The following is an 18,108-nucleotide window of genomic DNA, read 5'->3' on the forward strand; positions in this document are numbered from 1 at the left end:
TGGTAAATAAACGTAATATAATTGTCATTACTTTATATTCTAACTCGTGTCCAGTGTTTCCCTATGAAACGCATTGATATAGCCTTCAAGCACAACTTTCACACTACGTACAATGCTTCAAGCAAACTACAACCTACTTCTTACACTTAGTCTGAGACAAAATTAGTTGTTTCATTTTTTTAGATTTAATAGCCATAAACTTAGCATCAAAAACCAAAACACCTCATTGCAAATACCATTAGATAACATCAAATGCATTTTAAGAAACACTAAACCCCCACCCACACATGTACAAACAAAATAGATGTTAAAACTGATAGCATACGAATCACGTCTGAATTCAGATGTTTTTTTTTTTTACTATACTTTCAAGGGTGGCGTAACTAAAAGAAAACATAATTACAATCGGCCTGTAAATTTGAAAAAAGAATTTGTCTAAATTAAAACCGGTTGCTTCTTCTTGTTCTCCACATAAGAATCTCAAGTTGTTCGAATATAAACCGAATACAGAATCAGCAGGAGTCAGATGTCGTGCCTTAATTTGTCGTCCATAAATACTAAAATCTTTCAAAATTGAAAATGTAAAAATACTATTGTTGCACTAACCATAGTTTTGTAGCATTTTTTACCACTCCTTTCGGTAGGCTAAAACAAAGTTTATTTCAGATTTGTCTATGGAATGATAACTAATGATATATATATATATATATATATATATATATATATATATATATATATATATATATATATATATATAATCTCATCTGAAAAATCTCTAAATCCACTTAACAAAGGCAGTTATTCTTTTTATGTTTTGAAGTTCAATTTGTCCTAATTTTTCATTGGTCGATTCATGTCTTATTCAGGACATTATCATGGAAGAGGATGAAATTGAGACCTTAAATCCCAGATATATGGATTCATGGACAACTTTTAGACATGTAGCTATGGTAATACTTCCTTAAATGGAAATCTCATTTGCATAATGATGTCATCTTTTTCTTTTTTTTCTTTTTCTTCTTCTAGTGACGCTCCTTAATGAATGCTTTTTTCCTTCTTTTTCTTAAGGGTCACTCATCTTTTACACGCACGCAAATGCACAAATAAATAGATTATCATGAGCATGGAAATAATTACCGAGGGTTTAAATGTCTTTGAACGTGCCGATAAGTATTTATTGGTGTAAATTGGATTCGTATAGTTACAAGTAGCTCAAATAATTGAATGTTTCTTTATCTAAATATTAATACAGTCTATAATAAGAATACTAGACCAAGTCCCTCAGCATATAATTATGCTAACTCCTCTTAGAAATCTAGACACAAACATCTTGAAGTAAGGTTACACCTATCCAACATGTTTTGGGGTGTTGCAAATTTCATTAATTTATATTTAAAAAAAAAAATGGAAATTATATTTAAAATATCAAACGAAAGTTTTATCTTAATCACCAATATTCAAAATAGAATAATAAAACTAAGTTTATTGTAATAAGTTCTTATTTCCCCATCAAGACTTAGACGTTTCCACCTCCCCTTTTTCCGTCTCTCCTTTTCCCCCTGGCTTTCCCTTCTCTGCCCAGCCCATTCCTCTCTCTGGGTACACACACACTTTTATAGACTGCTTTAGGAATGAATTGCCATAAGAAAATTAACTCCTTGCTAAAAACAGAATTACATACTCTTAATTATTACATAGCCTGGCTGGAAAACCGACCCCCGCCTCCCTTGACAAAATCTGCGCCAGTTTGGTGTCAAAGAATAAATAAATTTTTCTAAATTTGGCACTTTACTCATTTGGAGCAACGCCGATCAAGAAAATACCAAGTTTGTGGATGTTTGTTTTGTTTGCTTAAAATTTTAGCTGGACATCAAAATATACAGACATAAACACAGATAAAAAAAAACAATAACAAAAGTATAAATCGTTTATTTTTAATGGAAAAAATGTTACTCTGAAAATTTGTGATGCTTTTGTTTACGTTTGGTATTGCGCAGTTAAGTGACATCAGATACGATGTTATGATAGATCCATTTCTTGAATGTGCCTTATTACAGTGGGTGTTTCAAATTTACAAATGGCTTGACATATGGATATGCTAGATGTCATTGTAAAGAAAAAAGCGAATACCTTGTAGTAGTTGACACATGTCGTTGTGCAGAATCCAGTGAATTTTATTTACTTTATCAGAAAAAATACAAGTAGTTTTTATAGCAATTATCAATAGAAATCATTTAAATAAATACTATGTAAATGTTTAAGGAGGCTGATAGCAATGTAGACAACTGGGATGATGAAGTGATGTGTTGTTTGAATAAAAACAGACAAAGGACATATTTAGATTACAAACCTTTGTATATCTATTTATATATATTTTGTATATCTATTTATATTTGTGTGTGAAAGGGTTTTGAAAAAATAGATAGATGAAGATTTGTAATTTAAGTGCTGCCTTTGGTTATCCGATTTTGTTCATGCGTTGTGTCATCATCACGGTATACAGCATTGCTAACAGCCTTCTTAAGCTCTTACAAATTTTTTTTACCAGCAATGCTTCAAGCAAACTACCTCTCCCTTTTAAATAAATGAAAGTAGACGCCTTTTTGTAAGGATTCAAAGATCCAAAATGGCGGTAAGCATTTTTTTACATCTTCAGAAGATTTTTATACTTTTCCATGCCATTTTACAGTAATATCAATGTTTTTTTTTATTGTATTTTCACTCCAAAAAAGGTACAATGCCACTTTCATGTAGGGGGCTACTATCTGGGACATACTTTGCAGGGATACTATGAATGTAGTTGAGCAGCAAGGTATTTACATTACACTTGAGATTCTGCATGTCAGTACAATCATGAATCTGGAAGGGAATTCCAAAGTCTAGCAGCAATCCTAGGAAAGAAACTATTAGAGTAGAAGGCGTTCTGCCATCTGAGGATCTCTACTGTGTAGGGGTGGGATTTTGCTGCTTGTTGGATTTGTCGGGGGTATTTACATCGAGGGAGTACAAGGGCTTGTAGTTCGTCAGAGCACCTACCATTAAAATACTTGTAAGCAGGCAGAGGGATGCAATATTTCATCGATGAGACAGAGGTTGAAGCTTAGCTGACAGTTCGGGATCTATTAGGTTGATAACTCTCTTTCGAATCCTGTCCAGGAGTGAGAGACAAGTAGCAGATGCAGCAACGATACTCCATTAAGATTTCGCTACTCTTCCATGCCATTTTACATATTTTAAGAGCTTGCTTATTGCTTAATTCTTGTGCATCTTTTCTTCTCTGCTTCCTTCTTTCAAATGTGTTGACTTTTTGGTGTCTCCTTGAATCCCCCTCAAGTGGCTTTCGGTCTTGATAAGTGGTTACTCATGCATAAAAAAAGCATTTTGGCTGCTTTGTGAACCTTACTTTTGATGTTCATGTATCCACATATCACAATAGTTATATTAACAATGTTTAGGCAGATGTACCCTCCGGCCTTCAAGTGTCTCTAGTCATCATCGGTAATCTTTTGGGATTTCGAACTGAGACTTTTATTCAATCCATTTAGTTTAACTGCTTTGCATTCCAATGCGTTTCGATATCTGTTTCGACTCATGTTAATTCTCCCTAAAGAAACTGTTTTTTTCCTGCTTGGCTTCTAGTTTATTATTAGTTTATTTCTTTACCCTATACCCACCACCATCACCATCACCATCACCCACCACCAGAACCATTGCATATTGCTTGCACATTTGTATTCTCGTTGTTATTATTGTTATTGGTGCTATGATATTTTGGTCCTGTGTATTGGGAATCTTCAGCATGGCTTGCAAAAAAATCAATTGTTTCTTCTTCATATTTTTTCTCGTTTAGAATGGAACCCAAAAAGTCCGCCATTTTTTCTTCTTCATATTTTTCTTTATATTTTTTCTTCCTTTTTCTTTTTCTTTCTTTTTCCTTTTCTTTCTTTATTCTTTTTTTTCATTTTCTTTTTTCTTTCTTTTTCATTTTTCTCTTTTTCTTCTTCTTTTCGTTTTCGTTTTCTTTCTTTATTCATTCTGCTTTTACATTTTCTTTCTTTTTCTTTCTTGTAATTCTGCATTTTCTTTTTTTCTCCTTTTTCTTTCTCTTTTTCTACATTTTTATCATTTTATATTTTTATTCCTTATATATCCATACAAATCGATGGAATGTTGTATGATGTATAAATACAGTGGAAATCTACTTATTATGGCTAAACATAAAATTATCAAATCACAATCATCAAAATCACTCAGTTCTAAAATATCGTTTTTAACCGTTTCATTCTTTCCAATAATTTCTTATAAATAATCTACAAAAAAAAAAAAAAAAAAATCAAACTAAAAATTATATTTTAATTCTAACAAATACCCGGCTGTACATGATAAAATATGGTGTTTATTAACTTGAAGAAGCTTGTGTGCAATGTTAAACTAATGATGCTTTAAACATACAGTAAAAAAAGAACACTACATAGTACAGCATAATCACGTTGAAACACCGGTTCTCGCCAGATCACCGCAGTTAAGAAACGGTGAGCCTGGCTAGTACCAGATGAGTGACAATTTGGGAATATTAGGCAGTATATGTACCGCGCCGGAATGTAGAAATTTCCAGATTGGTGTCTACAGGTGTATTTAATCCACTGGGAGAGATGCACCCTCAGTTTTCATTAAGACATGCATCTGTGAGAAGGAAAATTCTACTGTAAAACCTTAGGTCTACTATCTGTCTGTCTTGTGGCAGCCATTGCATCGACAAAGGTTAGCAGTTGTACCAAAAAGTGTGGTTGGTTCTGCACAAAGCCTTCACCACTATAAACAAATCATCTGTGTGGATTTTTGAACAACTTAGTTGTTGTGGTGTACCTCATATGTCGGAATCGACAGGAGTATCATAAAAAAACAGATACTGGTTTTAAAAATAAAAACTACCATTATCCACGACCTTTCACAATCACAAATGACTTGCCAGCTTTCAGATTTAGTCAAAGTACCCATCCATCGGCTTTGAATCGCACAATTATTGATAAATATCTCCATCTTCTTTGAGTGACTCAAATCAATTGCCTTTTTTCAAATGCTGCATGGATTGGAATAAACCATAGTCAGATGGGAATACATCTGGTGTATAAGGTGGATGTGGCAAAAATTTCCATACCATTCAGTTTTTAAATCTTGTTGCTTGTTTTTATGATGGTATGTGGTTTTGTGTGAAAAGTTTCCAAAAGTTCAATTAATGAATCATTTATTGAAATCCAAATCTTGAAAGAAGTTATAACAATAGGATTCCACTGTATTGTTGCTTATATTTGTTGTATGTATTTATTTGATGAATGTGCACTTCCAAATGATCAAAGTGTAGCATCTGTTAACGATAATGTGATGAACCTTGTGTTTATAATTTCTTGTTTGTTTTACAGACATCTGAAAGTGACAAATGTGACAAAAAAAAACAATTGATTTGATTTTTAAAAAAATGTATCGAATAACATTTGTTTATTAATTTTCTAAATATCTGTAAATGTTGCCACACTCCGCACGATTATTTTTTTGTCAAAAATATCCTTTTCAAACAAATTGTGGATCATTCATCTGAATGAGACCAAATATAACAGAGTGGGGACGCACGTTTGCAAATGCGGAGTCATATGCAAAATGAGGGTAAGAAAAAAAAAACTACTATAAAAAATAATGCGTGCATAGACAGAAGAGTGTGTTCGAGATCATGTTAGAGACGTGGATGACTTTCGAGAGCACAGAAGTCAGAGAAAAGGAGCACAATCACGTTACAGACGTGGGTGACGTCACAACCGTCATGAGAAGTCATGCATGATGAGAGAATGAAGAATACAGATTTTTACTTCAAACCTGAAACAGGAGTTGTTCTTTTCTATTTTTTGTTTCCTTTACGACTGGGTCTACAACATGTTGGGTCCTGGGTGTCTACATGTTAACGTGTGTGTAAACGTGTGTACAACGTTGCACAAAACACAGAGTAAATGTGTTTTTTTTAATGAAAATTTTTAACATAGGATAAGCACAACAGTTTTTGACAAAATTGGATGACCATTGATCCTACCCCCCCCCCCCCCCAACAAAAAAAAAAAACGATTCAGGCTTCATGGCTAAGACAACGGATGAACTTTATGATTATTGTCTTTGTTTTAAAAAAAATATAAATGTTGATTTTTTTTTTTTTAAATAAATAAATTTCACAATTTTTTACTCTTAGAATTCTAAAATATCCAACTTCGATTCCTTATTTTAACGTCTTTCAATATTCAGACCGTCTGTGGATTCTTTGGAGATTTCAAAATCTGATTTTCACTCCAATTCTCAAATCTCTTTTTAATTGTATTTGAAAAACGTGACGTCATTTGTCATATCCTCATATCGTTTGACTCCTGTTTTGTCTGTAATGTTTGATCTATGCACCCCCTGCCTTAACTTTATGCACTCGTCTCTGGAAACGATTCTGTTTACAGATAAAGTTCATCCTGACATACACTAAATGTGACCTTTGTCAAAATTTACACTAGCTAACTTAATCACTATGTAGGGCTGTTAATATGTAACACAAAGAGGGATACAATGGAAAAAAATATTGATCATGATTAAAGGTTTGAACAAATGAATCGACTTTTGTCTTGACAGGAACCGCTGGCTGAAGTTGAACAAGACGATTATACAGAGATTGAGACTTATCTCAAATCGTCACCTCCGGTCAGTCCTCAAAGACAACGAAGCTACAAAACCAAATATGCTGCCGCAGATATTCAATACTCAGGTATGTTTATTTTATTATTAAGGCATGTATACACAATGAGGGTTGAGGACATGCAGTAGGTGTATCAGAATTTTTGTAGGAATTTTTGACACCCCTAACACGAAACTGTGAATAAAATATAAAAAACTCGTAATTTCTCTTTTAAAAGTGGGTTGTTTATTTTCTTTATGGATTATACTTCCAAAATAAACTATTAAAGTTGTATAAAAATTAATAGAAATATTATTTTTATTTTTTTAAAAACAGTAATGAAATTAATTGAATTTTACGAGTTAAGTATTCTTCAATTTTTAAACTTTAAAAATCTATCAAAATTTTTCTATTGATTCTATTTTTACTATATTTTCAGGGTCAATGCAAAATTTTGTGCTCTTTCCAATAAACCAAATATAATATTTTAGACAAACGTTTTTTTTAATTCACGCCCCCCTATTTTGAAATGTTTATTAAAAAGTAAATAATTAATTTATGTGCCAAACTTTTATATATCACAAATTGAAGATAAAAGATCAATAAATAATATATTCTAATTTCAAACGAAAAAAAAGAACAGTTTTTTTTAAATTTACCTGTAAAGTCTGAAGTTTAAAACCTTTTTTTTAAAGACCACGTTGTTTGTATTTTTTTTTAATGAAACCTTGGTCCTTGCTCCTTTGATTGAAAAAATAATTAGGGTTTGAATTACATTTTTTGAGTAGTTATAAGCTTGGAAAGACAGAGGGTCGAATTATTCAATATTCTTTACGAAGTTTCTGACACACCTAGTGCATGGAGAGAAATGATATGAAAATGATTTCATGGATGTGTAATGTGAATCTTAAAGACAGGCTTGGATTTGATGACCTCATGAAGAGGATGATTAAATCTGGACAGTATATGTTGATGTGTGCGGAGCAGGAGACTTTGATAGTACGGCTACATTGAAAGAATAAACGAGAGTTCTTGGGTTTATAGATGTAGAACAGTTGAGTTGGCAGGTTCATTTCATATGGCAAATCCAAAAGGTAACATGGGTGTCAGTGAAAAAAAAATATTTCAGGGGGGGGGGGAATAAAGACCTGGCCAGAAATAGGTTATTTTGGAAGTCAGTGATGATGCTGATGATGATGATGATGATGATGATGATGATTTTCTTGGCTTATGCTGAGGTTAGATATCTAAAGGATAGGACATTACCAAAAGTAATGGCAATCCATACATAATTACATAATTATATCAACTTTATCCATGACTCAATAGAAGAACCAAAGTGAAAACAGTGTCGTTTTGTCCGTGCGTTTGTAACTTGTGCATGAGTGAGATTTTTGGGACTGTGCATAAGCTTTCATTATATTTAGTTGTCTAATGGTTCTTGTATTCCTACGATGGGGCTTCCGGTTGGCCCATGCACTAATCACTCCACTGTTACACCTGTCTATTTACAGTAAAAGAAAATAGTGCATAAAAATGTAATAATCTGTTGTCACGATTTAGCAATAATATTCACATTGTATCCACATAAATCTCCTAGAAAAGGGGAGATTTTTTACTAACAGTAGAAAATGGACCACATTTGATTTACTTTCGTCAGATTCGTAACTCTCACTTCCATTATTTTGTCTTTTAATTGTCATATTCCATGAATGATGTTTCTAACAAAAATGGTAAAAAATGGCTGTTTTCTGGGTTGGAATCCATCTAATACCTATTGTTGGCTAGGTTTTGACTTTGAAGTAATATTTTTTTAGCTCCTTACATAAAGTGGCTTCATGCCTTGTCCGGAGCAATTTCCATAAAACAAAAACGAATTTTCGATTTTATTTTCAGATTTTAACAATTTTTATATACTCGAAACCTATCGCTTCTGTTGGGTTCAAATTACATATAATTATTATTGAGAAGAGTATAAACTCACCATGCCTTCCTCCCCTCCCCCTCGAGCTTAGGGTAAGATAGCAACTTGTGTGCAATAAACCGTGTACAATACATTTACAATAGATATTATATTTTAATATTGAAAAGAGGCCAGCTTTCAGTTTCAAAAGTCAATGCATACCCTTCCGGAAGGGTGCCATGCATGGGGGAGGGGGGTCACATAATGAAGCAAGAGTTGTTCAAGCACTAACTGCATCTCTTCTGCATTTTTATTTGCTTGCTTCCCAACGAAGACAGAAATTGACAAAAGGTCAGTTTTTTATGTGTGGTGGTGGGGGGGGGGGGGGGCAGTTCTCCCAAAACGGAAGCTTTGGATTTGAACAAAAATGAAAGTTGCATCAGTCTTAAAATTGATGACAGAAGAAATTTATTTGCAAAAATATAAAATTCGGTACAAAGTCATCAAAACTGTGAGGAAAATGGGGTCATTAAGCATCTTTGGTCTAATGTGACAGAACTGATAAAAATGTCTATACTATTCTTCAAAATCATCTCAATCACTACAATACCGAATTTTATCCAGGAGCGCGGATGGTGGGAGAGCCTATTTGAAAATGTCTTCGAAATTAAATTAAAAAAAAAAATTTAATAAAAAAACAATTTCATATATACAATTTCATTGGCAATGAGAAGTGGGAGAACAGGAAAAAAAAAGAAAAAGCTAATAAGGCTGCCCCAACTCTTTCTAAATAATAGATTATTTTCCAGTTTGTTTAGAACCTAAAACAAGATAGTCGGTCTTTAAATGGGAGTAAGATATAAGTGGAAAAAAAGAAAATAATGATAGATCTAGCCAAAATGAGCAAAAAGCAGAATGCCTTTGCTTCAGATTGATATGTCATAAAACAGACAAATCAAATCCAGAAACCAACAATATTATTGAATGCAATAATTTCTTATTACATATTTACCGAGATATTGTATGCTGTTTTTTTTTTAAATATATTTCGAGGTTAAACCTCTTTTCCAAAGCGTTTGAAATCTTTTTTAACTTTAAAGAGCGTTTTTCAATAATAAGCTGGCTTATAGGCAAAAAAAATATTGACAGGTGGAGAGAATAGATATTTATTTGTAGTCTATTTTTATTTACAGTCGACAAAGATAAATGGCGATTACAACTAAAAGAAGAACTTTCTCCAACCAACAAAGAAAATCTTGACGCATACAATGAAGAAATGTTAAATGTTCTTGAAGACTGTGCTCATAAATTGATCATGGCAGAAGAGGCGCTCAGGTGTCGCACTCCTATTGGACCGGAACTTGACTATGAAACCAGCAATTATGTATGTATTTCATTTTCTTTTTTTTATTCTTTAACAAAGAATTTTTTTCTGTTTGTATTGTTTTGATTACACGGACAATTATTCTCATCTTGCTTGTTATTGGCACAACGTTTCGGTCGTTGTAACCTACGACCTTCCTCGATCGTTAAATTCATGTTTCCTTTTTCTCAATTAAGGAAAAGAGGGGTTAGCTCTGCATTGCAAGAATTCGGACTGTGGGTTTGAGGGTGTGTCCGTAGATCATAAAGTTCGATCTTCAGGGATCACTAAGATATTTTTAAGGTTTTACTATGACTCGATTTCACGGAATATCTATGCTACTTGTTAATATTAATGAAAAAAAATGCTTTTGCGAAACAACGGACAGACATCCCACGGTACTTATGCATTTAATGAACCAGACGTAACTCAATGTTTGGCTCGAATTTCTCCGGAACATGACATCAACAGCTTGGGTTTAGTTGCTGCCTGACGTAACATGGCGATCAGCCAATCACAACGTCACACGTCGAGCAGCAGACGAGAATTCCGATACCAATTGGAAGAGAGAAAACAAACTAACAAATAATTCGATCGTTTCTTGCTTAAAATTCAAGAAACGCAGACATGAACTTGACCATCCTCTCTAACCAGCTCCAGATCCTGGAGGCTGTGATACAGTTTTGCCAGCACAGGAAACTGATGGCAGAGTTGATGAAGTGCTCAACCTGCGGCCAGGAATGCATACTAGTAGGTACAGGCAAAATGAATGCCGATGCTCAAAATGTATAAACATTTTGCCCCCCTCCCTTTACTTAAAAATTCACCAAAAATCAGGGAATTAACCAATTTTAATGAAATTTTCAGTATTTATCAAATAATGATCGCGGAATATAATGAATTAATTATTTTTATTTAAATCTTAGTGGAAATGTATTATTTTGTTTAAACAAAAAATACCTCTACTAAAGTTGTGGTTTTCAGTAGTAAATAAAAAACGCAAGAATTTATTTTTACTTTTTTTATATAAATAAAGCATCGTTATTTGTAACAATAAAAAAAATAAAATAATTTTTACAGGAATATTAGGAAAAAAGCACTAAGGTCCGTATTAAGGAATTCGATATAACTCGAAGAAAATGAATTTCTTGAACTACCGATATTACTATTGAATTAAGCATTATTTATTTAATATTTTCACACACAAAAAAATTATAATAGCAAAATTATTTCTACTTTTTTTAAATTACAGATTTTGCATAATTTTTATATGCAAGCTTTTAATAATTTCCTTGCTCGCAAGAACGTGAAACTTTCGGCGTAACATAATTTTTATATAATCTTGAACGATAATTTAAAAAAAATTAATTTAAAAACAGGAACAGAAAAAAAGTTAAATTAAAAAATGTTCAGAGTAGAATGTATGGATGCACGTATGGGGGGGGGGAAGAAATTTGACACCCGTACCTCCTTTTACTATCATGACTTCATTTTGAAACAACGTTTTGATTAGCTGAAATTTTGGGTTTCCGTATATTCATGTTTACAAACTCTTATTGCTTGAGTTTTGCCGAACGGCATAATTACTTGCTTTTTGAGGGCTAATTAAGCTGTATTTTGTATAAACGAGGTGTTTTTTTATTTAATTCAATATCTTATGACTTTACTAATTATCTTTGAAATAGACCCATAAAACTAATATTTATATTTTAAAGGATTTTTACAATGAATTTATTTAACTTCAAAATGTAGCTGAATTGGTTAGCTTGCCGTGAAAACATTTTCATAACTTTTTTTTTCACATGTACAAATATTTTTTCCTTTAGAAAATTAACTTTAGCGTTTAATCTTTCAAGTGCAATCAAAAAGTAGTCGGAAACCTAAAAAAAAAATTATGATAAATCGGCTTTCAAAATTAGGTCCCCCTTTTTTTGCCCGCCCATTTTTGCCCGTACATACATACTAGCCAAGCGAGCAAGCATCACGGATGAGTATTGCTAGAGATGCAACAACGTAAAGTGCCGCCAGTGGGCGACTATTAGAACCTTTATTCAGTTATATATATATATATATATATATATATATATATATATATATATATATATATATATATATATATATATATATATATATATATATATTTATTAGAACAGGCACCTTCTTTGCCAAATCGCGACTAAAGATCGCCTGCATTCTGAAAATTAACTGTGGGCGTTCGAAATGGCGACTACAAGAAACCTTCTGCATGAATGTGGGTTGCACTCATGCAACACAATTGTTGATTGGAAGAATTTCCTGCAAGACATTTGCCGGCATTACTTTCTCAGGAATACCCGGCAGATAGGAGACCAAGGCCATACGTTTGAGATTGACGCGTCTATCTTCAACAGCCGAAAACATTTCGTCGGCAGACTTCTGACACCAGTCTGGGTCTTTGGTGGATACGACCCCGCCGATAAGGAGGGTTTCTTGTCGAATGTATCAAAAAAGAATGCTGAAACCCTCCTTCCACTAAAAGTTATTATTCATTGAAAAATTGCTTAAAATTTATTTGACAAAAACATTTAATAAAAAATATAAATGAACGATAGGTTTTTGCTTTTTTTTTCTGTTGATGTTTCTACATTTAAAATTTTACTTTATTTTTTCTTTTACATAGAGTTATTATTTCATCGGCAACACTCGACTTTATCCGGCTGTTGACATCATGCACCGGAGAAATCCGAGCTGAATGCTGGGTTACGTCTAGTTCGTTAAATGCATACCAAAAGCACAATGCAAGGGAGACAACTCCAACGGAAGAAGGTTTTTTTTTTGTGAAATGACCTCCCTGACACCTGAAGATTGAATTTTCTTTATGATTTACGGACACACCCTCAAACCCACGATCCGAATTCTTGCAATGCAGAGCTAACCCCTTTTTTCTTAGTAGGGATTGATTATTCATATTACTTGGATTCTTTTGACCACTGATCTCATCTGTCATTTGCACAACGTTTTGGTCAATGTTACCTCCGACCTTCTTCAGGTACATCTTGTCGAACTCCAAAATCTTCCTGTCAAACTCGAGAATTAGCACAGAATCACGAACGGAACCCATTATTTAATTCACAAGAGTAGCATGCTCTCGTTCTATCAGCCATGACTATGTAGAAGTCCTAAGTAATTCGCAATTGTATTTTTGGGTTGCCCACACTGAGGATTGAACCTTCAATCTCCAAGAATGTAACTTTTACTACTGAATTTCATCAAGTACTCTATCCACTTAAGATGAGAACAGAAGTCCGAAGAATATGGATATAACCCATGTTTTTAATTTATCCCAGGCCAACAAATAAAAATTTAAATACAAATATTAAAGAGCAATTTATTTCACCTTCCATAGAGAAAGACAGCATTAAACAGGTGATCTTTAACATTGTGAGATGTTGGTTGTTTTGAATTTTGAAACTATTTCACCCTTAGCGATAGTCAGGTGGACAAAAATGTTTTTGCAATCCTATGATTTCGTGTAACCATACTGCAGCTATTAATTGCTAGTGACTTTCCTGGACATTTATTTTACAAAAGCAATGACTATACATTAACAAACACTCAATTCACAATTTTCAAGCAGATTAGTAGAATATGCAATTCCACAAACATATCTAATCAGCAAAAACTAAAGTATTAAAATCCCCTAAGAGATAGTAGATTCAAAGATAATCTAATATACAATGAAAACACAAATAAAAATAAATGCAGTAGAAACTGCAATATCATTTGGTTCAAACCACCATATAATATACTTAAACATGAAAAAATAGACAAATTATTCACATAGTACAGTAGTAAACATAGATAAGGTATTTTTTATATGATGCAAATAAAAATCTACCCACAATTGCCGGCTATTTAAGTAAGTATCCTTTTTAAATGTATAACTCACATTACATATCTTTATTCGACTGACGTCGAGATGGAGTTACACACATGACTGCTTCCAGGTTCTGCCTCTCAGCATTGGAATCCCTTGAAATGACCTGGATATGTGAGCATTCTACCTTTGGAGTGAGTAGTAGAGTTCTGCAAAAGTAGGGAAGGAATAACTTCATTTATTAATCTAAAACAATGAACTGCAAACTGAACATATCTTGCTTTGACGATGACGCCAATGGAAGTTCACCATATTGTTGTTTGATTGGATGGGCCTTCCATAGATATTTTGTGTTCTCATAAGAAGGCGGTTACATGCAAGTATATTTCTAACTTTATAGAAAGTGTCCATATTTCTGATTGATGAGCTGTATTATAGATTAAAAAATTTTCAATTTGATGTTTTTGCTGAGATATGAAGTGCATATTTTGTTCAAATTATTAGAAGCAGACGATGCCATTCTATGTTGGAGTCTTTGAATGAGAATGTGATGAAGGATCCTAGGTATTCATAATCATCGACTTTTTAATTTTTTTTTTTTTTATTCAATGTTTTGACACCGCGATCGGAGTTGAAAGAAGAGTATTTGTTCATATATTCAGTTTTTGTCTCATTAAGATACAAGTCAACACAGAGGCTTGATGAAGAGATTGTAAAAGAGACTGGGCATTTATAAGGGGGGATTGGCTAATTAGTGTAATGTCATCAGTGAAATCAGTGTCAGTCAGGTGGAAAGCTGGATGATGCGAGCTTTGTCAAAGTTTATTTTTAATATAAACCTATTATAATTTTAAAAGCTTAGTTTTCATTCAGATTACCTCCCTTGAAAATTAATGAATGTAATATTTTAAGAAAGGGTTTGGCAATTTATTTTTGTTTTTTATTTCATAGATTTTGTAATCTACAGAATTATATGTGTGTGTGTCTGTCAGTTTTCATATCCGCATATTAATTTTAAATTTTGCTCTTTTTTAAAAAAGATTAAGATTATGTCAGATTGTCAAGCAAGTGTGGAAAATGTCCACCGCGTTTACACGAAAATAAAAGATGATCTTGGATTAAAGACCATTCGAACAATGGAGCAAGAAGTTTCAAGTAAGTAATCCTCCAATTTTAGTAAATATCGTATATTTTACTTGTTATATTCGATTGATTCAGAAATGTTATATAATTTATTATTGCCTTTCATTTTCCCTGACCCTATATATATATATATATATATATATATATATGACTACTTCATTTAATCACATAAATTAATATACAAAGATATAATGTTTGCGTAGATTGTTCAGTATTTACTTTAACAGTACTCAATACATAGGTAGAACTAGGTAGTAAGTTATGAAAATATATATGGCAATTGAGATACACAGAATATTCTACATTTCATTCTCGTGAGAATTCGGTAGGCTTATACCTGACGAATTCTCACGAGAATGAAACACTTAATTGCTATATATATATATATGTATAAGGAATGAAAAAATGTACCAGCGGTGGTTGACGTTATGTTTAAAGAAAAAATAGAAAAAACCGAATGAAATTATTAAAAAATCAACGTTTCGTCCTTGTCTCAGAGGACATCTTCAGGATAATTGAAATAAAAATGTGATAAAAGAACGATCTATGACTTTTTCTTTTATCACATTTTTATTTCAATTATCCTGAAGATGTCCTCTGAGACAAGGACGAAACGTTGATTTTTTAATAATTTCATTCGGTTTTTTCTATTTTTTCTTTAAACATATATATATATATATATATATATATATATATAATATTACGTTGTACATCGATTTTCAGTATTTACTCAAATAGTGCTCAATACATTAGGAGAATTTAGTAGTAGTATGAAAATCCATGGCAAATAAGCTTCACAGAGGTGTCCGTGCTTCTGCGGGAATCAATAGGCTATATGCCTTATGATTCTCTGCAGGGATGAAATATGGACGCCTTTGTATAGCTTAGTTACCATGGATATATTTTCATACTATATATATGTGTATATATGTAATTGCTAGAGCCACCTACCCAGTGTTGCCTGCAATGTAGGGAAGTCATTTTTTTTTTTTTATTTATATTTGCTTGCATACTTTTAAAACAGAAAAAGAAAAAGGTTTAGTTGTAAGGTAGAAAATGTTTACTATATTTTTCAATTAAAAATATCAGTTATCCCCCCCTTGTAGATTTTGATTTTTTGGGGTAATTATTTTAAAATGTTTCATATAATTTATTAATTATAAAAATAAATTGTAACAAAGTATGTTGTTTTATTGAAAATAACATGGTCCAACAATAACAAATGAAAAGTTTAATTTATCACCTTAAAAATTATTTGTGTCAGCTAAGATTTTTCGAATGGCTGTAAAATCTTTCAAGCTAGTTAGAATAGAACTGATCGATTTTATTCAATTATGTACGAACGTCTTTTTTATTAGATAAGTTTGGATTCTTAAGCATTACAAGTTTTTTGTCTAATTTTCTGTGTAACTTTTATGTAATTTATTAACAAAAAAAAAAAAGCTTCAAAAGTTTTGTGACTAACATGCGCTGAGGTTCTCAAAAATTATATGTCAATGTCTTACTACTTATCAAGGCTCGGAGGCCACTCAGGGATAAGGGTTATTGCAGTTTCTGTTTATTATCCAATTCACTTGATGGTTGTCGCAGTTGTGCTGTCACGTGTTATAACAATTATTTTTTCTTTCATCTCTCTTCTCTCGTGAAGCAACAGCTTTATATAGCACGCATATTCATTTGTATATATTTGTATATATGTTTATATAGCATGCATGTTCATTGGTATATATGTTTATATAGCATGCATGTTCATTTGTATATATGTTTATATAGCATGCATGTTCATTTGTATATATGTTTATATAGCATGCATGTTCATTTGTATATATGTTTATATAGCATGCATGTTCATTGGTATCCCGTTATGTTTTGCTTGATTGATTGACTATTCAGTTGTAGACACGTTTCCATAGCTTGTCTTTAGATGGTAGTTTGGAGTCTGTTCACCATTTAAACTTACTTAGAACATATAGTTTGTTCGCAGCAATATTTTCGACTGGATACGCACTCTTCCAAGGGGACGAATATTTTATCGCGACATCATGTTGCCATGGATCTCTCTTAACCATTGCCAAGAATAATGATCACGCAATTCTTTAACCGACTATCATACTGCTACTCATGGGAGTAACAGAATTATTTATCAAGGTTTACTCCTCTAGATCAGCCGTGTTCTGTCTCCTATTTTTTCTTATATGTCCTTTGTCTTTCTTGTGCATCTCCCATTTCCTTCCAATTAATTTTCAAACTTTTCATTACAGATGTGACAAATCGGTGGACACGTTTACGAAGTTGTATCATAGAAAAAGACCTGAAAATGCAGAACAACCGCAAGGACTGGTCACAGTTTAACACTGACCTGGATAACACTAACAAATGGCTCAGTGCTCAAGAAAATTGGCTCAAATCTATAAATGTATCAAATCTGGAGATTGCTCAAATGGGAGGAATCATTAAGGAATTAAAAGTAAGTGTAATCTTTTCCCACATTCACAGAGAATTTCTTCATCATCACCCGGTTTTGGTATTTAGAGTGTTGTTTTTTGGACTGCAAGCTGGGCAACACCATGTAACCCTAACCCAGCCCAATCCAAATTTATTGACTACAACCCTATGCGCAGGATACCACGCATTCCCCTCCCCAAAAAATAAAAAGAAATGGGGACACCAGTTTTTTCAATTAATTATTTTCAGTTGTTGATTTGGTTTGAGAATTATATTTTTTATAAGAAATTATTGATATCATATATATATTATATTAGTTTTAGACACAGGTTTAGATTTAATAATCTTAGAGCAGGGTCTTCAAATTACGGCCCGCAAGCCAAATCCATCAAAGTAATCCGGCCCCCAGAGCTCTTATGGAAAACGTAAAAATATTCAAGAAAAATTATAAAAATGAAAATAGTGTAGTAGTTTTTCTTTTTGTTCAAAAAATGATTGAAAAAAAAATGAAGTTTGGGAAAACAGAGTTTTATTAAAAAGCAAAGTTAATGAGCAAAACCATATAAAATACTTTATTTATTGATTTATTTGCCCACGTAGGTTTAAAAAGTCAGCAATATGGCTTCCCATTTGAACACTTTGGAGATCCCTGCCTTAGAGGAAGGTTAAATCTTAACAATATTTTATACAGTCTCTATCAC

General features: G+C 32.5%; 1 protein-coding gene across 3 annotated transcripts in view; it reads left to right on the top strand.

Moving 5' to 3' along the window:
* Positions 1-18,108, top strand: part of LOC145294135 (nesprin-1-like) — a 1,091,614-nt gene that overhangs the window by 1,007,033 nt on the left and 66,473 nt on the right. For all 3 annotated transcript variants that reach the window (XM_080141241.1, XM_080141242.1, XM_080141243.1), the window contains 5 exons: positions 867-950; positions 6,655-6,787; positions 9,794-9,984; positions 14,860-14,974; positions 17,224-17,429. In XM_080141241.1, the coding sequence (XP_079997367.1) occupies positions 867-950; positions 6,655-6,787; positions 9,794-9,984; positions 14,860-14,974; positions 17,224-17,429 (729 nt within the window). The remainder of the gene's footprint in view (positions 1-866; positions 951-6,654; positions 6,788-9,793; positions 9,985-14,859; positions 14,975-17,223; positions 17,430-18,108) is intronic.

This window comes from Euprymna scolopes, chromosome 15 (assembly GCF_053919585.1).
Source record: "Euprymna scolopes isolate OS-2025 chromosome 15, ASM5391958v1, whole genome shotgun sequence".
Classification (NCBI taxonomy): Eukaryota; Metazoa; Mollusca; class Cephalopoda; order Sepiida; family Sepiolidae; genus Euprymna; species Euprymna scolopes.